We start from the raw sequence: 22375 nt of genomic DNA on the forward strand, positions 1-22375 counted from the left end.
CAAAGAGCACAGAATGTATGGAGAATTGAAATAAAGTGCAAATAGTGGCACAATAACAGTTACTCAGTCTCTGGCAGAAGTCTTGATAGAGAAGACATGTGAGGTTATTTTTACCATAACATGATAAAGATGTTTCCATAATGAGCAAAATATTGTGTACAGGGTGATATTTTTGCACCATGTACAAACTATAGGGATTGACTGATCAGAGGATATGGAACAAAAAAGGTCTAATCGACTTATGTCTGGAAATGCATGCTTTCCATGCTAGAGGCCATTTATTCGATCATACTTCGTTACAGAGGCTGCAGTCAATTACATGCTGTACCATGCAGCCACAGTTACAGTATGTGCTGAAAATGGTTTCCATGTGTATATGCACCAGTTCAATCTCACAAATTCACATCAGTCAGGCTACATCCAACCAGTGTCAAAGGCAGCATGAACACACTGCTCCAGTGTCTCCACATCTGGAATGTGTTATGCATACATGATACTTTTGAGATGGCCCCATAACCAGTGAATGAGCAGGCCATGCAACTGGACCCCCTCATCCAATTGATTGACCAGGGAACACACGATTAAGATGTGCCCAGAAATTAATGGTGAACTGGGCTGGAGCGCCATCATGGAGCAGCCACATAACCCTTTGAATCTTTACTGGCAACAGGAGAGGCAAAGCCACCCACAAGAAACGCCAATAGTTCGAGTCTTTTAGGTGACATGGAAGGAAGACAGGTCCAAAAATACAGTCGTCAGTTATCCCAGCCCACAAATTCTGGCTGCACTGGTGCTAATGATTCGCTGTCACTATACCACAGGAGTTCTGCGTATTATCCCACAGATGACTGTAATGAAAGTGTAAAGGTGGCCTCATCTGTGGATAGGATGATTGGGTAGGTGGTCTCTAGTAGGGAAATCTTTCATTTCCAGACATAAATTCATTAGACCTTTTTTGTTCTGTATCCTCTAATTGATCAGTCCATAGAGTCTGTACATGGTGGAAAAAATCCCACTGTATAGCTGCGAAATCATCTTCCTGGCCAGCTGTCTGAAAATATGTGTTTTACATTCTATTTAGGTCATCACACACACACACACACACAATGAAGAGCATTGCTTATCTAGTAGTAATACAATGAAATAAATTAGACTGAAATGGATATCAGGTATTGTGGCTCTGTATATGTAATACTTTCCTGCAACAGATAGTGTCATCCAGTCCACATGTTTTTCTGTTTTACCATGCAAATTCAATGAAAGCAGAGAAAACACCAAAGGGCTTCCATAAATATTCTTCGTATATAGGATTGATATCCAATGGTTATTATAAAAATTCACAATTTTCTTCACCTGCCCTCCACTTTGTAAGTATATATAGTTCACATGCTTAGTTATCTACACAGTACAGTGACATTAATGTGGCCACTGCCTACATTCAGTATCAGCATTCAACAAATACTCAGATAACGCAGGCTGCAGCACTAGCAGTGGAGGGTACATAAAGCGTGCCGAGAGGACAAGGAAGACAGTGCAATCATTATATAATGTGGAACCAGAACGATTTATCTAACGGCCAAAAGGGCATGATCATTGGCTTTCAGACCAAGGGTGAAAGCATTCTGAACTGGCTAGGCTTGTAAACTTTTTGCATGCTGCCATGGTCAAAGTAGGCCTATACTCTGCATGGTAAAGTGGTGCCATCAAAAACAGGTGCTGAGGCAACTGTGATGCACCACAGACCATAGATAACACAGGCCAATGATGGAAAAACTTTTTTGCTGAAAATATCTTATATTTTTTAGGGCGAGAAATCCAAATATGATACCATTTCTTCACATTTTACAGTTACATTTATTAAATTAAGCGAATTTTTAAAGAATTTAACAGCTTTTATTTAGTTAAAATAATTTAAAAATGAGGTGTAATGAATGTAGATGACGTTGGTAACACTGTTGAAAAACATTTGCTGGCAAAAAAGGTCGATTCTATTGTTATGTTAACATATGGTGTTTTGTTTACTGCAACCTAACCTCATTTTCTTGACATTGTGGTTGTAAAAACTCTGTGGACAGTTTTTGCTGTATTTGTGGTGAATTTGCAATTAAAAAACGCCAAAGAACTACTACTAAACTAAAAGAAGTCATCTTTGTCAGACCTGACATTAGAAAATTGATGTTTGATGTTAACTTTGAATCCACAATGCCTTAAATGAGAAAGAAGCATGGGTATCATTCAAGAAAGTTCTTAGGACATGAAAAAGACCCAGAATATGTTCCTATTATAGCTATAATGTTAAAGAAGCTTAAAACTTTAGGATGTTTAATGAGCCTGAAAGTTCACTTTTTGAACAGTCGCCTTGATTACTTCCTGGACAGTATAGGAGATGTTAGTGTGGAGCAAGGAAAACGTTTTCAACAGGACGTTAAATTGATGGAAAAACTCATGATGGGGGACTACTGTTGGTCATTTCACTGAGAAGTTCAGCATCGAAAAAGCTACGCAAGAAGCTTCAATGAAAAACAAGAAAGAAAATACAAACCAATTCCAGCTGACAATTGAAATCTCTATTAACACATATCATTGTTTTAAGTAGCTTACTGTAAATACAAACCATGCTTATATTGTAATAAAGTGTTTCATTAATTTCCTCATTTACCTATAGCATAGGATTTTTATACTATATAATAACAATCATATTGCTCGAAAACTATGCATGATACAAAGACCTAAGGCTAGATTTGGATTCAGCTCATAAAAATCTATAAAGATCAGCTATAAAACTACAAAAAGTTTTTCAAAAAAAAAAATTCATTGGCCTGTGTAATATGGGGGAACAATGGCTGCAGAGACGTGTATGGGCAAATAGCCATGTCACTCTTGAGCAATTGACTACGCAGATGAGCCAAGGGACTAACAATAGTATCTCTTCAAAGATTGTTCAGAGATAGTTGCTGCATATGGGTCTCTGCAGTGGTTAAAGCACCCATACTGAGTGTTGTTCATTGGTGACAAAGGCAGGAATTTGCATCCAGTACCGCAACTGGGTGTTCACTGGGTGGTGACAGGTGGCCTTTTCAGATGAATCATGTTTTATGCTCCATGGCAGATGGCCGTTGGTGTGTATGGTGTGAAATATCTGAAAGCATACATTCTGCAGCAATTGTTGGAAGGGCAGAGGGAGCATTATGTTTTGGGGAATGTTTTGTGGCATTCTCTAGGTGATATTATGATTCTGGAAGCCACATTGGATCAACACAAGTATGTATCAGACATTGTGGACCATGTCCATCACTTGTGCAGTGTGTTTGTCCTCAGTACAATGGCATCTCCTAGCAGCACAATGCAATGTGTCACATGGCTCACAATGCAAATGCCTGGTTTGAAGGGTAGTAGGATGAGTTTACTGTGCTACCGTGGTCACCAAACTCCCTGAATTTAAAGCTAATTGAGAGTCTTTGGGACCACCTTGATCAGGCTGTATGTCCCACAGACCCTTAACCAAGAAATATAGCACAGCTGGCCACAGCACTGAAATTGGCACGGCTCCACATCCCTGTTGGTACCTTCCAGAACCTTGATGATTCTCTTCCTGCACGTCTCACAGTGGTCTGCTCTGCAAAAGGTTATTGTTCAGGCTTTGGCAGGTGTTTCAATTAATGTGGCTGGACAGTGTATTTCTCCCATGTAACCTGCCAGTGTGGTATTGTTTTTAGGATCCTAATTTTTTGTCAGAGAACTTCCTGATTTCATTTTCACATCCTCACATATGGTGCAACATGCTCTTCTTTTCAGTGTGTGTAAACAGTAAACATGTGTAAGTTTATATTTTTTTCCTGAAATCTCTCATTTGTTAAATAACTCTGGCTTACTTCCAAAAAGGTTAAATAGCTTGAGACATGTTGTTCTTTGTTGACACTCTTATTCATAAGTCCTCTTTCTGTATGCACTATAGCATCCCCTTTACTAACAATAAATTTTTGCACCATTTGGTCAAATATGGTACAGAGAATTATGTGCTAATAGCAGGCCTTTATTATTACAGTAATCGTTTTAATTTGTCAGCACATTTTTAATTGCATTTAATGTGGAAGAGTTTGCACTGAGTGATGTAGTTGCATCTGCATGTATGAATGTATGGATTATTATTGCTTGAAATTATCATCATACTGCTGCATTACATCAGTAAAGCATATTATTTAATTATATGTAAGTAAATAAATCTGTTGCATTTATATAAAAAATTATTATTTAGTATAATTGTCACACAGGTAAGCTACATCATGTATTCTTCCAAATGTAAAATGCAATAGAATTTGTTATAATTATTTCAGTGTGCAGGCCATGGTCATGAATGACAAGTGTTCACTTTTTTATGTTTGTAATGTCTTCTTTTGGTACATAAATGTGCTTTATGCATGGATTTAATTCTCATAAATGTCCTTATTATTATTGTTGTTATCATTACTGATATTATTGATTTAGTCTGCAGCCTTAGCAAGTGTGCTCATGGAAATATTTTGATGTATCACTCGTATTTCAGCTGAACCTTCCCTCCACCCTCTGCACCCTATCCCAACCCACCACACCTCAGCCCCGCACTCTGCTCCAACAAAACAGAGGTACAACTTTGTAACACCCACTTTTGAAATATTACCATCATTTATGCTTATTCACATGAATGGAAACTTACTGAAGCCCAGTGTTATGATCATAAAATAAAGAGAATACATGGTACTGTTCCTAAATGTAGCATTTCATTTACACATCCAACAAAGTTACATTCCATTGTTGTGGCAAACATTAATGTTAGTGCAGTTTAGATGCCTTCAGAGATCTGTGGGTCTACCTGTGTATTATGTTTATTACTCTTTGCCTTTTCTAGTCACTGCTCTCAAACTTCCATGTTATTACTTAATTATTAACAAACTGTTCCTGATATAGATTCCATAACTTTTCTATTGAACTTACATTCTTCATCTTGACATTATTTACATTTAACAGCATTGTGATTTAATTTATTGAGGTCCTTTAAGTCCAGAGACAAACTCAGTTGTTTATCTTTCCAGCAAATCTTCTGTCATGATGTGCCCTCCTTTGTAAACAGATAATAGAGTGGTACACTCTCATTCATGAGGAACCATTCCTTCATCAAGACAAAAAAGAAGCTTTCGATAAATATTGCATCATGATCTTTCTTTTTAATTTCCTTTGTAGGGCAATTAATATTCATATCATGTCAATATTAAGTGACCACATAAGCCATACAATTGATAATAATAATAATATTGTCAGTAATGATTGGAAGAAATATTTCTCTCTGTTTCCTAAGCTTAAACAATGACCTCTAGTTATCTTTTACAAACAAATGAAAATGTCATTCTTCCTTTGACCTCTCAGCAGAATGATACATTCCATTTTGGTAAAAAGGCTATGGCAAAATCCATTTTCCTATTATCACCCTTGTCCAAGAAGTCAAAATACTGCAGAATCAGTGTTTATTTTTTAACAGAGAGAGAGAGAAAAAAGGTAGAAGTTTAATGTGAGAAGTTTTTTCAAAAGAGTGCTTAAACTGATTAATTTGAAGTGCTAATTCTGAGGAAGCCAGAATCTTGGGCTCAAGTTTTGTCCCATCAACAAAATTAAAGTATCGCAACTGATCAATACTATGACTAACATTTTGTTGCAAAAAGAAACTCAAAAATGTGCTAAGGTTTTTCTTTCCATAATTCTTTTTTTGGATATTAATTCTGGTTGGTTAACAGGAAAGATTCTGCAGATGTTTGACGAAAAGGTGAGGAGTAGTAGCAGGCTGAAGCTGGAAGCCAGTGCATGAAGGATTTCTTAAACTGCTCTGTTAGAAAAACTCTGTCTATGAAAGGCAGGTTCAGATACTGGTGTTACTAGCATGTGGATTAAACCTGTCATGAATGTTCAGTTACAAAAAACAGTCATCAGTTTTACTTGCCCATTGAAGTGTGTCTTATTTTGCTCATCTCTGTATGTCATTGCTACTAGGTTTCTTTCAAAATAGTATCTTATCATTTTCTTAGCCTGCTACTTTCTCTCTTCAGTATGTATAACATCTCATCATCTTCTCTCTGTGTTTTCCATGTCTGCATCATTCCCTTTTTAGTGTTTTACTTTATGTACTAATTGAGACGATTGTAGTCTTAGACAATAGTTTCAAAAGTAATTTCATCTCAGTCACACCTAAGGTATCATTGAAAACAAACATTTTTATCAGGTCATGCAAATGTAGTAACTAATGACTGGATAAAGCCATATTGGCACTTTTACTATTTTTTCTGATTCCAACATTTCAACTTTTGTTCCAGCCAAAGGTGCATAAAAATCTCTCTTTTCTTGTGTTCTTGTACTTATTATCTAAAGGAATACTAACAATCTTGCCTGTTTGCTAGGATTTACTGTGTTATTACTCTTTGAGTTTCTACCACATCTTACACTAGCGGATTTAAAAAATTGTGCTTGTTGTAGTTTTTGCTTCTAATGAATGCAACATTCTTTTTATTCATGTGCATTTCATATTTTCACTCATAATTCATCATAAAGTTCAATTTGCTATTTTAAGTCTATAACACCCAACACTGATTTAGAAGCAGATTTTTGAAATCTGCAGAATTAATGTGATGTTACATAATTTTGTAATATGTATGAATCCTACTTCTTTATTCCATCTGAGGATCTTATATACCTCTGACAACAGTTGACTGGTTGGACTTATTTGTGATCATGATTCTGTTTTAGTATTGATGTGAAAGTGAGCATTCTATCTGTCATAATTCTTCAGTCCAACTCACTGTTCCCAGTTCATCTTTAATGTTTTATCAAATATATATTTCAACAATTTGGCTAACCTCTTCTCTAGTTTGTAGTACTTACTATGTGTTCTCTAATGCTGTTTTGCTCCACATCACCTTCTTCTTCTACCCCTGAAAGCACACATATCTTATCCATTTTCTGCTGTGTTATTTTTTGTACATAAACAACCACTGTTGCTATATGTAATATACTTTGCCTAAAATATAAATTTGTGGCAGATAATAATTACTTTCTCGTATATAGTCAAGGACATTCTTTGATAGTCCAATTCTTGTATTTGCAAGTTCTTATTTTCTTCACAAAAAGCAGTGGTTCACTGATGAAAAAACTTCATATTAATGATAAATTCATAATATGTATTGTGGGGTAGAAATGGGTACTTGTTGCTAACTTGTTATTCTACAATATGAATGGGGTGGGGGGTGGTGGGGCATGTTGCAGTCTCCCGAGAGGCAGTTTAGCTCTGAATCACGTCGCAGTAAGAGTTTTGAAGAAAGGGAAGAAGAATACGAAAAAGCAAGGAAAAGGATATTTCACACTAATGTGAGTACTTGCAGACTGGTGTGTATGTTCCATTGACCCACTTTGTTGAAGCTGACGTACTGAATAATGCATGTATTGCATGGCAGCTGCACAGTGTATTGTGATGCGTTTTCCAAACTTTGTGACACCCCTTTTAAAGCACCTTATGACTAACCCATAATTTTCAGATGTAGCTCTTCATCTTTAATACCAACATATGTCACGGAAACTAGTTAAATTTCCACATAAAAAGAATGAAGTAACATCTTAATCCTGAACACTCGCTAACACTACATATTTATTTTGAAAGCTAAAGTTTAAGAATTTCAACTCCAAGTACCATATTAGATTTTAAAAAAAAAACACAGTCACTGTTAAAGGAATTGAAAACTGTAGATAGTAGTTTGGAAATAAGTAGTCACGGTATTGTCTTCTGTTCTTTATCTAACTATACAAGAGAACTAAAACCAGGCTTCCAGATATTAACCTGCCCAGATAAGCTGTTTCTACTAGTTAGATAAAAGAGTTAACATATATAAAGTTTTCACTTTAATGTTTGTATTAACTTTAAATTAATTTTCAGTTTTTTCTCTATTTATTCAGTATTTTGTGAATAATTTTAAAATTACTGTATCTGTTAGTTTTCATATTGTAATACAACTTATTATAATAATTAGTACAAGGTATATCCCAAGGGAAAGGTAAATCCTCCAAAAGGGCATGAAATCAGTCATTTAAAATTAAATAATCATTCAAAATGAGACTTTTGAATGGCCTCCAGCACTCTATAGGCAAACACAGAAGAGACTGCACACCAATTGTTGAGACATTAAAGATGAAACCAAGACTGACAGGCACTGGATATGAAACTTTCAGACATCTTAAGTGGTTTATTAATCTGTAAAAATAAATCTGAAGTTCTGAAGATCTAGCCTTTCTGTAATTCTACTTATATAGTTAAGGTCAAAAACACTGATCAGGTATTACGTGAGCCAGCTTTACCTGCAAAATAATGAGGATTATATGGATTTTCCAAGTATTTGCACTATGTAACTTCTTCAGGTGCATAATGTGAAATAGTGAGCCTCTGTAAATGTCTTTACGTTGGCTGACTTTGTGCCAGCAGAAATTCATTAATAGTTACTTGAAGGGTATAAAGAATCTCCTCCTTCAGTTTTGACAGGAAACAAAATGAGCAACATATTTCAGATGTTTTCACATATACCTTGAAGATGACAAACATACAGGTCATCCAAAATCAGTAATGAAAGGTGAACATATTGTGAAAGTATCCAACAAGATGTTAGACGTCTTGAAGATATGAAGTACATCCAAAAAATAGCAATGAAAGATGAACATATCAAAAAAGTATCCAATACAATGTTAGATAACAAGAATTTAAAGACCTATGAAACATTAGTTGCCATATATCAGAAAAATTAGTCTAGTAAATTTTACATGGGATTTAGCAATTACAAAGTTCTGTGCAAGATGTGTGAGACACTGTTGAACAGTAACCAAAAACAAATGTGAAAATGAATTAGTCAGCAATGATTCACCAGCTTTAAAAAGAATCCAAATAATGTAATCTAACTTGTGACTGTGGATGGAACATACTAATCAGCTCTCAAAGCAGTAAGTGGAAGCTGGTTGAACCTCCGCCATAGTAGGTGAAGGAGAATCAGTAAGGTTATGGGTAGTGTGTTTTTTAATTGATAAAGTATTAATCTTATAGATTATTTCAAAATTGGTAAAACGTTAACTGGTGAGTGCTTTGAGAGCATTCTGGACTCCTTGAATGAAAAAACAGAAGCCATTTTGATTGGAAAAGAAAAAATTGTCTTTCATCATGTTAGTGCACCTGCCAATAAACCTGATTTGGTAGTGATAAAACTGTGGTAAAAAGTATGAAATATTGGAAGATGCATGCTTTTTGCTAGATTTGTCTCCCTTTGACTTCCATCCAGTCTCACAGAGCAAGAAATTGTTGCGAGCCCAATGAAAAAGATTATAGTAGTTGTAGAGGGATAATTTGTTGATCATCCATAATCTGTTCATAAAATCTATTCACTGAGAAATGTGGACGAATCTCATTTACTAAAATGATGATATAAGGAAGTGCTTTCCATCTAAAATGTTGTTTTATTGAAAGGCCGATGTCACCATTGTACTTCCTAAGTCTCCTAATGAAAGAACTCATTGGAAACCTCATTAAACCATAATGTCAATGTATTATCAGCTATTTATGAGCATGTATGCCTTGTACCAGTTGTTCTCACTCGAGCAACTGGTAACCAGGAACTTACATTCTGTATCACGTACTGTTTACATGAATAAATAGATGCTCATCACAAACAGGACATTTTCACCTATTAGAGTGAACTAAAATCAGTTTAAATAGTGACAGTGTTGTGGTGTTCAATTCTCTCTCTACTATTTCAGCTTGATATTGAATTACCTGATATGAACAATGTAGCTTATGACCAAGACAGTCTTATATATTATTCAGCTCTTTTGGTGATAGGGATGTTTAGAAAAATTAAGACATATTCTCTGATATTGAAAACATAAAGCTGCAATACATTAATAATTTCTACAGTGGTTGTTTTACTTTGCTATTGAAGCACATTGCATTATTTATATGGTCATCAGGTTACAAAATAAACAGTGTTTTACCAGATTTTCACTGGCTACATTAGAATTAGAAGATTCACACTATTAATATTACTTGTGTTTTTAAACATAAAAAAGTTATGTAATATATTATTAATATTCCTGACAACTGCTCTAAAACAAATACGATTATTTTAAACATGTTTCAATGTTTCATTAACAGTCAAACTAGATTCAGCAAAAGTTACGTGGAGATATTCTGTTATTGTGGTTTATAGTTGGTGGAGAACTTTGAGCAAGGGTTAGTCAGCCCACTTATGTTTCTGGTATAATGAAGATGATTTGTGTTCATATTGCTCAATTTTTTATGTTCACTTGGAACAGAATCAGCATATACATACTTCTCACAAGCACTTACTTTAGTATTAATATGGTAAGATGGAGGTTCATTGGCAGTATGAAAACTGATTTTATATTATTAATGATGTATAGGCCTGTTCATCTGATCTTATAACAGAATATTACAACATACTCATCCATCTTAATAAAATATGTTAGATGAAGAATCAGAGAACATTAATTAGAAACAAAAATCTATGGATTTTCAGTGTGACGGAACATTCACCCCCTCTGTTGTATATGTGAGGCAATCTTTTTATAGTGACTGAGTTATTTTAAATTAATTAATTAATCAGCAAAATTGTGAAACATAGTGCATAATCAGACACAAAAGATAACTGTTAGCTGGTGAAAAAATGACTAAATTTTGTAAAGTTGTAGGCTTTAAAAATTTGTCAGCCTGAAGTAACAGATTCAGTTAAAAGTTTCTTAAAAATTATTCACAGTCAGGCACATTTCAATAGAATACTTATGTTTTAAAATGATTAATTTCTTGCCCTTGTGGAAAATTAGGTTTCTTATTGAGAGCTAATGAATACTGAGTTAGTCGATTTTTTAACAAATATGTTATACTTTCATATGTACATAGAGCAGTCCGATTACACTTGTAAATCAAAATGGTCATCCCTAGTGTCTGTACAATTTTCTGCCACACTAGAAGTGCACTGATTCCTCAGTAGATTAAACCAAGAATCCTTGGTGCAGAAAGGTTGTCAGGTGCACACCAGACCTCATTGCTGAATGTAAATATTTTTGTTGTGAGGAAAGACTTGGGATGAAGGATGAGCCAATATATTTTGTGCTTTGATCAGTGTTAATATGGATGATGGAGTAGTGCCTCATTCTGTCACATAGTGTCAATCTGTACAAGTTTTTGGGTAAAGTGTGGATTTCCACTTTAATACAAAATTAAGGCACCATGTCTACTGGCCATTACCAGATGAATAAGAATAAACTGATAGTCCACTCCATTAAATTGTCTCTGGAATAATATGTTAGCATAAAACAGTCAACAAAGCATATTGTCCTCAGACTGTGTTGAATGGTCCACTCATGAATCATGCAGATGATTGTACTGTCTCTCTGCAAATTTGATTATTATGCCCTTGTTTCCTCTTCACATTTCTCTGGCTTCTCCTTACTCACTATCAATCTTTTTATCACAGTAATGATTTCTTGGCAAGAAATAATTTAAGAAAATACAAAAACACTGATAAAAGGAAAGTAGGGTTTGCAGCTATAACTTCTTTACTCAAGCCCCTCTTGATCTTTTTCATAGTTGAATTCAGCTCGTTTCAAACCAATAATGAAACTTAATGAATTAATTTGCAGTCTCATAATAAGAAACAGATTTTCTCTGTTTTTCCTGAATCTCCTGCCATGCACCACTGTGAGATTTTCAGGAAAACAGTAACCCATTCCTTCTAGGTTCCCACTCAAAGGTGATACTATGCTGCATATACAGAGTGGGTCACTAAATATTGCCACCTAGAATAACTCTGAAAGTATGATAGTAGCTGAAAAGTTTGCCAAACAAATGTTGCATGAGACAATGGGGGCCATAATATGACATTGGTTTTTTGTTGCTAGGTGAGGTTGTGTCAGAGATATGAAGGTCAACTTCGTTTTTCTTAAATTGGATGCTATAGTTTGGTACTTATTTTCTGATAGTGGCCATCGAAGCAAATCCAGTGATGTGTAAGAGTAATGTCTTTGAAGGTCAACGAAGGTCAACGAGGTGGCATGAATGTCCATTTACAGAATTTGTTCAAATTGATGACCACTGGTATCAGTGCAGTGCTACAATTTTCTTATCATGGACTGAGTGGTATTCCTTATCACTTTGGCACTTGACAAAGCACATGCTCTGACAGTTCTCTCTCATGTATCACGCAAATTGTAAATATTTGCCGAATATGGCATATCCATCTAACGTGCCATTGACTTGTAAACACTATTTGACAGCTTCACAATACAACAGTAATTGGAATGGTAAGACTAGTATTGCTGAATCAAGCAAATGTGAATTATGTACTCCTTTGAAGAACAAGTCAATATGCTTCTCATTTACAGAGAATGCCAACAAAATTCAGTGAGAGCTAGAGACTTATATGCTGAAAGATATCCTTAATGTACTCACCCTACATGTTGTGCATTTAAATATGTGTATGATAAATTGAGAACAACTGGATCTTTAACACATTGGAAACATATGTGGCAAAGGAAAATTACTAACAAGGAAACAGAAATTGGTACTCTTGCCACTGTGGTTCAAGATCCTTGTGTTAGCCTGTGTTAAATCACAAGGAAATCTGGCATGTACCAGAGGAGTGTTGTTCATGTTCTGCATTGCCGTAAATATCATCCTTACCATATCAGTCTCCACCAAGAATTAACTGTTATGGGTTGTATGCATCACATTGAATTCTGCCGATGGGCTCAACTCCAGATTCAGGGGGACAATACAGTTATTAATTTGATTGTATTTACTGATGGGGCTACATTCACAAATCATGGAAATGTTAATAAGCATAACATGCATTATTGGGCAGCAGAAAATCCATGTTGACTGCAGCAAATTTTTCACCAAAAACTGTGGGTGATGAATGTATGGTGCGGGATTCTGGAGGGCAGATTTATAGGCGCCTCTTTCTTCAAGGAAATCTTAATGGTTGTAAGTACATCATATTCCTGCAAGAAACATTAGGTCTCTTTTTTGGAAGAAATACCTTTAGAAACAAGGAACAGAATGTGGTATCAACATGGGGGGTGTCCAGCACATTTCTCACTGATGGCTAGAAATGAGTTGCAGAGACAATTCCCAAATTGTTGGATTGGATCTGGAGGAGATGTGTTGTGGCCAGTTTGTTTCCAAGGCTTGATGCCTCTGGATTTTTTCTTGTGGGGATTTGTAAAAGTCATTGTTTATAAAGATGTTCCAACTACACCTGATGATATGCGAGAGAGAATTGTCAGAGCATGTACTTTTATAGCTGCCAAAGTGATAAGGAAAACCACTCAATCCATGATAAGAAGATTGCAGCACTGCATTGATACCAATGGTCATCACTTCGAACACTTCTGTAAATGGATATTCGTGATACCTTTTTGACATTCATTGACATTCAAAGACCTTACTGTTACACATCAATGCATTGGATTTGTCTCGATAGCTGCTATCGGAAAATAAGTACCAAACTATAGCATCCCATTAAGAGAAAAACAAAGTTGACCTTCATATTTCTGAAGTGACCCCACCTAGTAACAAAAAACTAATGTCATAATACGGCCCCCACTGTCCCATACATCTTTTGTCCCACAAACTTTTAGCTAAGTTATTCTTGGTGACAATAGTTAGTGACTCACCCTGTATAAAGGCATCACATTTTCTTAAATATTATAGCTGTAAAAATAAATAATGTCAGACAAGGAAAGGAAAGGTTACAAAATCAAAGTAATGATAAAAGGAAATAAAAGGAAACAGAATGAATAATGAGGATGAGTGGGAAAATGGCAACCATATATTTTTGATTTCATTTATAGATAATGATCAAAGTAACAAAAACACACATACACTAGAATATAGCTTCTTTGTGAAATTGGGTACCAAAAATTAATTCATGCAGTATGACCATCGTTTGTTATATGAAGGAAAAAAGTTCTTTTGCAGCACACTAGGTAGCATGATAGTAGTCACTACTCTAACTAACTGCCCACAAAAGAGTTAAAATAGGATACATACCTGATACTTGAAAAGAGAATTTTTTATTGCATAGTTGGAACAAGTATATTTTGGACTGCTGTGTGTTAGTTGAATGATTAATAACACTATCCATCATTGTGACAACATGCAGAATGTGCAGTGAGGAAACATTGGATTATTGAAGAGTGAAAGAAAATGATAACCAATACCATGTGACAGGAACTCCCGAATTCAGAAATTTGTTGTCACAAAGAGCCATACAATCAGTACAGCACACATATTGTCAGGACTCAATCATAATTTCAAACCTGTTTCTATAAATAAAATGTGGTTTTTATCTGAATGTTTACAGCAAAGTAACAATTTTCAGATATTTGATTACCAATAGTTAATATGACACAAACAACTGTGCAACAATACAACATGGAGCAAAGATACTTGGAAGAGATTGTATGGGTGCCAAATGAAATTTGTATATTTGCATGGTGTTCCAGCCCTCTAAATATGGACACATTTTATGTTACTCTGTTGGTCTTATTATTATTACTCTGTAAGGAAACAATTTAGCGACTAATAGTTGTTTAAGATGGATAAGTTCTTATTAACATAGCTATCTCTGGCTGGGCATGGTTTGATAACTATGTTACTGGACTTTGGCACTTCTTCAGGCCCATCGCATTCCTCCACATAACATAAGTTTCATTGAGACCCTGTAGTCAGTTTTGGAGTATAGAAACTCATCCTGATTTGCTCATCTGTCATAGACAGGTAAACTTTTGGCAGTGATTTGGATAGTGGTGTTTCTTTTAAGTAATTTTTGTTTTCCTTTAAGATCTCAGCTAAAAAACTAAGTGATGTGCTTTTCTTTGGTCATGGGTGGTACTATATTTCTGCCTAATTGATGTAGAAACACATTGTAGAATATATCAGCCTACATCTAGTACTGTTCGTCAGCAACATTACTGACATGGAGTATCTAATTATCAATACAAACCATCTGATACATCTAAATATAAAGAATTCTCTAAAATATTATTTCTGTTTCCTTTCAACATTTCAGTACATAATGTAACAAGTAATATTATTTGAATGTATCAGCCTGCATACCTATATCTTTATACTGCATAGATTTTTGTACTAGCATGATCTCACCTGACAAGTCCCTCTAAAAATTCTTGACAGTAAGATATTACTTTAACTGGCAGGCCATATAATTTTTTTTTTTAAATTCAGCCACAAGTTAATGAGCTTAAGGGCCGTCTAGTAAACTGACTGTGTGCTACTTCACAGAGCTCATAGAAAGGTGGAAATGATATTGCCTGGTGCTGATACTGTCATATATTTTATTAATCATTATTATGAAAATAATGCTTACTTCACAACCTGAATGTCAGATTAATAACCCTAGATAATCCTATCTACAAACACAGCAGTAGAGAAAAGGCATAGAACCAGTCACCTGATAAATGCAATGGTGTAAAGGAGCCCTACGTGGCTGTGGCTGTCACATGTCAAGCTCTCATATGACAGATCTTATTTTATCCAGTCATATGTAGCTGTGATTTCTGTTCCACATATATCTGAATGATATGGATCTGAGATTACTACTATGTACAAACATGACTCAGTCTCCAATAGTCCACAATGGAACAGTTGTCAAATGTGTTAATTATGGTAGACAAGTCATCAACACGGCAGCAGGTCATTATCCTTCTGTAACTAGAATGTGTGTCATGAACTTGCATTCTGAGTGACTTGTCCTTCCTTTGGCTGCTTTCTTACACCTTTCTATTTCCTCCTTTCCTTGTCTAGCTCTTGAAGAAGGAATCTTTGGATCCAAAGGCTCAGGATTCAACATTTACCTCTGAGTATTTCTATCAGGCCTCCTGCAATTATGAGTTTGGTGAGCACTGATTTTTTTAATCAATTTTTAACATGTCAGAATATACAGTTATGCATGATTGTACACAGTTATTCAATTTTGCTTACTGTCAATATATCAGGAGAGAAGAATCAGGATGAAAAATAGATGTGTGAGCAGATAATCAATATATCCAATCCATTTTAAGTGCTTTTCTATTCAATGTCAAGAATTATTGTATGCTAGAGATTTAGTCATTTCATGGCACTTGATTTCCATATTAAAAACTTGTGGGTTACTGCTCCCTGTCTGGGCTTGCATAAGCTATTTTTCTTTATAATATTTGGGGTTACATAATTGACAGTACTAATTAAACCTGGTTAATTATCATTTTATTTATACTGATTTTGGGGCAGCTGATATTTATCATCAGAATATTTCTATAATGAGCAAACATCACAGCCTAGCCATTTATTTAGTGGAATTTGGGTAATCATAATATAAAGCGGAAAAAAGAAAGAGCTGAAGTAGGATTGTGAGGGTCTCCATATGCAGTATTATCTAATTTTGGATACATTGTTACATCTGCACATGCTAGAACAGGTCATCTTTTGCCATATTTAGACAAGATTCAAACAACGTAAAGGCAACTGTTATTGATTATGTAGTGCTGCAGCTTTTTCATTGTGGTTATACTTGATTAACGCTCTTTGCATGATGTCTGAGAATGCCTAGTGGGTACTGATTGCAGTTAATTTACATGTAACTGTGTCAGTGATGCATTGTATAGCTCTTTCTCTCTCTAAACATATAATGAGACATTAATAACTTAACAGGTACTCAGATTTGTCATTCAGAATACCTTTTATAAACTAACTGTCCCTGTAAAAGAGAAGAGATTGTCCATGTATTATTGTAAGGCTGTTTCTGCATTCCTCATTAAACAATTAAATGAAGAACAGAAATTCTGTCTCTATGCTGGACTCATTGAGAGAAGTGCAGCATATTCATAAAATTTTTCAGCAAATTTAAATATTGCTGATTTTCAAAACTTTTTTGTGGACATTGAAATTATTTTATTCTGAATCTTGTATAATTTATATAAATTAAACCATGAAAATTAAAGCACAATAACACTTTGTGCTTTACTATTGGTTTTAAGCTTAACGTGGTCTTTGTATTTCCATTGACTTTAGTGTACCAGTTTGGCGCAAGTGAGATTATGGTAATAAGAAACATATTAACATTGTATTTTCCTTTCCTTTTCTTTTTCAACGAAATTAATCAAAAACTACAGTGTACTCACTGTATACTTATGATGATCACTAGGGTGCAGACTGTACAAGGATTCAGATACTCCACCAAAATCAGTTTTAACTAAATGGTTACTTGATTTTCATACATTAAATCCATCTCAAACCCAAATGAGTTGATTTAATGCTACTTATTTCAGGAAATACCTACCATTTGTATATGATATCTAAGCAGAAATGATAATGGGTTCACAGACACAGAAATAATGTAAGATGTGCCTCTAAGAACTGTGATGAAACCATTGCTGTTCTTCTGATATATTTATCACTTGGAAGATAACATTAATTTTAACTCAAAATATTTTCCAGGTCACACAGATAACTAGAATGAAGTGCTATAAAAATTAATGTAATAAAGATTACTACATATACATCCAACAGTATGATGTGATACAATATCAAAAGATTTAAGTGAAGTACAAAAATCTCTTACCATACAAAATTCTTAAGTTGTGAAATTTACGAAAAGTAATAATAACACAATGTTTGATTGTAGGATTCATTCCATTTCTATCATTCAGATAGCTACAATTAAGTGTGTGAGTATATGAAAGACTTTAACTGGTGGTAAATAAAATGGCAGAGTTCATTTTATTGTTATGATACTGGCATAGTGCAGTGCATCATTGAAAGAGCTCGGTAACAAAATGTTCTTCGATCCATCTTGAGGTATGTATTTGGTATCTGGAATCTGCACTGTACTGGACTACTGGTTGGAGGTGGAGGATAGGGAAGATATACAGGGCATAAATTTTAAGTTCACAAACCAGAATGACTCGGAAAATAAGCTTCACATGAAAAAATGTGTAGAACCCAAAGTTGATTATTTGCGAGGGGAACATCTGCTGGTGCTAAAATCAGCCCTCCATCCCAGCCCCCTGGCGGTGGGGTGGGAGGCAATTTTAAAATTTCAAATGGGAACTCCCATTTTTTTATTGCAGATTCAGATTCTACATAAAAAACAATGTACATTTTGTCTTAAACATTTGTTTTGATTCTTAGTAGTTGGTGTTGTAATTCAAGAAAATCCATGTTCTCCTTTCTGCATGGAAAATTGTTACTGATAAATAAAAAATACTTATTTCCTTCATAAATTTTGATTTGCTAAAACTACAACTCTCCCTCTCTCCCCATAGGGTGTGGTTTGAGAGAGAGAAATTAGTTTTACAAGTGTTGACCCACATATTGATTTTTGCTGCAGGTTTGGATAAGTTTTTTTGTTTTGTGGTCCTCTCTCTCAAACCCCACCCTATGGGGAGAGAGGGAGAGTTTTAGTTTTAGCAAATCAAAATTTACTAGGTAAATAAGTATTTTTTATTTATCCGTAATCATTTTCCACACAAACATGAGAACATGGATTTTCTTGAATTGCAGTACCAACTACCAAGAATCGAAACAAATGTTTAAGACAAAATGTACGTAGCTTTTTATGTAGAATCTGATTCTTCAATAAAAAAATTGGGGCGCCTATTTGAAATTTTAAAGTTGCCTGTATATAAAGCATTTAAAAGAATAGCATTTGAAGTGAAGACAACACAATGATAAGAGAGTTACAGAAATCTTTAAAAAATATAATTGAGGGATGGTCAGAGAAAGATAGCAACCGTTTTCTGAAAATTTAGTTGGAGGCTTTCTGGTTACTCTTCTTCAATTAGAAATATGAAATATCCTTCAGCCTGGTTCATAGTATGAATGTATAATTATTGAAATAAGGCCAGACTAGCTGCAGCTAATAATGGGCCTTGTGAACAGTCATTTATCAAACTTCATCTATGAATCATACTAAGAGAAATTTCTGGTCAAAGTAAAATTTAAAAAAAAATGTGTGTATACATATCAAAACAGCTACACTATGCAAGAGCTTGTTTTTATGAAGAAGTTACCATTATTCTATTTTAGATATTTGCAGCTAAATTCAAATCTTCACAAGTAAAGGGTCAAAATTAGTTTTAACTACTGTATGTAGCAGCCAAAGTTGTCACCTTCAATAGACAGGTAATTTTATGTCCATGGAAACTACTGTATATTATCTAAAGTTGGAAAGATGACTATATTCGAAATACGTGGAAGATAAATCTACTCTGTAATAATTTTAACGATATAAATATTTTTATTTGATTAAATTTAAGTAAATTTTTTAAACTTCCCTTCTCACAGTAAACAGTTTCAAACGATAATTATTGACTCTAAAATGTTCAATTTATATATAGAGTGCATGGCTACTGATAAATTTTCTGTCTGATTGCCAATACCTTTTTAATTTCCATAATATGTAAATCTTTCTTGTATTTTTGTGAAGGATGTAGTAATTGTGAAATCATTATTTTGCTCCCAAGTTTATCTTAGTCTGACTGAAAACATACGATGGTGATTACTAGAGATACACTCTAAATCAAAGCTTGAAAACTGCCACTGTAGGGCTACTATTTTCAAAATTTTTATGTTAGTAAATAGAAACGTTAGTGCAATCATATATAGAAAAATTAATGTTAATGATAACACACATTGCACAAATTCCCACCTACAACAAAGGCTAAGTAGTGATAGAAAAAATGTAATTTTATACTTCAGTAGTCATCAATTTTGTATAGACTGAATGACTACAGAATTAATGATTACATGCAGTCTGACAAATACTTTTTCTGGTTAATGGAAGTAAACTAGTTCATCTCCATAGCACCTAAGGTGAGCTTTCCTGAATAATTTTCATTTCCTAAATTATTAAACTAAAATAATTAATATGTATATATTATCATATGTTACATAAAAACTAATAAAAGAACATTTTCATCTAATTATTATGTATAAATGAAAATATAATGTAATCTTTCGTTAACAAGTAATATAAATTACACATTTTAAGCAAATTGTTTTCAGGTCATTTTCTAAACTGCCATGAAATCATGTGAATTGGATTTCAATGTGCCGGCTTTTGCCACATAAAATATTGTGATGTGTCATATACAAAGTATGGTGTGTCTAGTTATTGGTAACATGATGTTTCTATTGTCAATTTGCTACATAAATATATATTAAATACTTTCTGCTGATGTAACAGTAGTGTGTGAAGAATTAAAACAGTTAAGACTTGCATTAACATTAGAAATAGTTCAAATAATTGGGTTTAGTTCAAATCTATCAAATCAGGCAAAATGGTTTGAAGTGGGTGCTATAAAGATGCAAGCTTTATTCTATACATCTGCCAAAACTAAAGTGCTTTGACTATTTTCCAACACCTATAAAAAGTACAGGAATTAATTTTTATATCACATTCAGAATGGCTTTTTACTATCACTTCTATACATACTATAGCCCATTGCTTCATCTGTGATTTAATCTCTTTCTGGAAGACTGAACAAGGCTGAACTGAATTGGACTTTGTTTGATCTTCTTCAGTTGCATTCTCTACAGCAAGTGTATGTGCAGTGTAGGCCACACAAAACATTCAGTATCCCTCATTTCTTTAGGAGAAACTATTATGATTATGCTCTCTGACATCACTGATTACAAAGAACAATCTATACAAATTTTATTTAGTAATGCTCTTTAATACTGTAAAATTTCATTTCCATCATGCTTCATATCTGATTCTTCCTCCATGTGTTGTGGATGTGTACACTAGCATTTGAAAATCACTGTTTTTGTGATGTACATGGTTGTTTCGTACAAAATTGTAAAACATAAGGTACCTAGATTTTGAAGCAATTTCTCCATGTTTCTCGTTAAAATGAATTGAATTTTTTTCAGTGTCAGAACACTTTTTGTTTCCTGAAGGTGTGTTTCCCCACACTGTCATTCCACACTGAAGATACAGTTTAAAGAGTCCATTGTATACCATGTGCAGAAGCTGTTTGTCTGCATATTACAATAGCTGTTTCACTATGAATTTGACAGGGCTGAAATTCTTACAGACAGAATTAATATATTATTTCCATATCAGCTCATTATGACGCAGAGTTTAAGGAAATGGTCTCTCATTGAAAAGCATCATGGATCTTATGCCAATATGGCCGTCCATGTTTAAGTTTTCTGTGGTTCCTGTGAGTTCACAGTCTCACACAATTGCTAACAACATCAAGCATATTATTGAAACTGCTTCTCACTTTGATGACAACATGAAATTTGAAAGATAGGAGATGAGGTACTGTTGGAAGTAAAGTTGTGACTGCAGATTATGAGATGTGCTTGGATACCTCAGTTGGTAGATCACTTGACAACAAAAGGCAAAGGTTCCAGGTTTGAATCCCAATTTGGCATACAATTTTTATCTGCCAAGAAGTTTAAAATCAGTGCACACTCTGCTGCAAAGTAAAAATTCATTTCCGAGGCATTAGTAATTGAAATGAGTCTTAGCGCAGTCGGTGAGATCAGGCCATAAGACTCAACTGGAAGACCACTATTCCCATATATTAGGGCTCTGACTTTCAGTGCCATCCAAGTACCTGATTGTAATGTTTAATAAATGTCCATGCCAGGAAACATGACGTCAAGTGTGAAAGTGTTTTTACATCTGTAACAGATTTCAGTTCCTCCATATTCTTGCTTCCAGAATGTTAGCCTTGAAAAGTTAGTGGAAGATCTGGCATCGAGACTAGAAGAGGAGTCAGAAAAGAACTTTAGAATGAAAATTCAAATTTTTGTGCTTAAGTTCAATTAGTATAGCATCACTGAATAAAGAAAAGGATGTAGATTTCAGTGACAGTCCCATACACTATCCTAACCAATAATTAATTCTGAATCTGGTAAATGGATTTCAATTTTTGATTAAGATTTTCTTAGAAGAAACATACAGTTAGTGAGATTCAGAGGCCAGTGTGATTTGTTTCAACAACAGGTTCCTATTTTGGTTATAATGATCATCAGAAAGTGAGTCTTACCTTTTTTTACTTTATATACAGGCTGAGTCAAAATTCATGTCCCGTAAGACAAATGTGCTGAACCATAACTCCACCAACATGGATGAAAACAAGAAAAAATGCCTGGTAGACATGCACTATAAAGTACATACCTTAAGAGCTATGAGAACATGTTCATCTTCACTACATTGAACATCTCTTCTGCTGAAGAAGTGCTCATAGCTCTTAAGGTAAGCTCACTAGACAATTTTTTCTTGTAATGGTC

At 34.4% G+C, this 22375-nt stretch overlaps 1 protein-coding gene across 5 annotated transcripts in view; it reads left to right on the forward strand.

The window, feature by feature from the left end:
• The window catches only part of LOC124555769 (cAMP-regulated phosphoprotein 21), a 989726-nt gene that overhangs the window by 736323 nt on the left and 231028 nt on the right, over positions 1-22375 (forward strand). For 4 of the 5 annotated variants that reach the window (XM_047129817.1, XM_047129815.1, XM_047129818.1 and 1 more), the window contains one exon: positions 7285-7386. The exons of the other annotated variant lie outside the window; for it this stretch is intronic. In XM_047129817.1, the coding sequence (XP_046985773.1) occupies positions 7285-7386 (102 nt within the window). The remainder of the gene's footprint in view (positions 1-7284; positions 7387-22375) is intronic. 5 annotated transcript variants of the gene reach the window in all.

The sequence above is a fragment of the Schistocerca americana genome, chromosome X (genome assembly GCF_021461395.2).
Source record: "Schistocerca americana isolate TAMUIC-IGC-003095 chromosome X, iqSchAmer2.1, whole genome shotgun sequence".
NCBI classification, from domain to species: domain Eukaryota; kingdom Metazoa; phylum Arthropoda; class Insecta; order Orthoptera; family Acrididae; genus Schistocerca; species Schistocerca americana.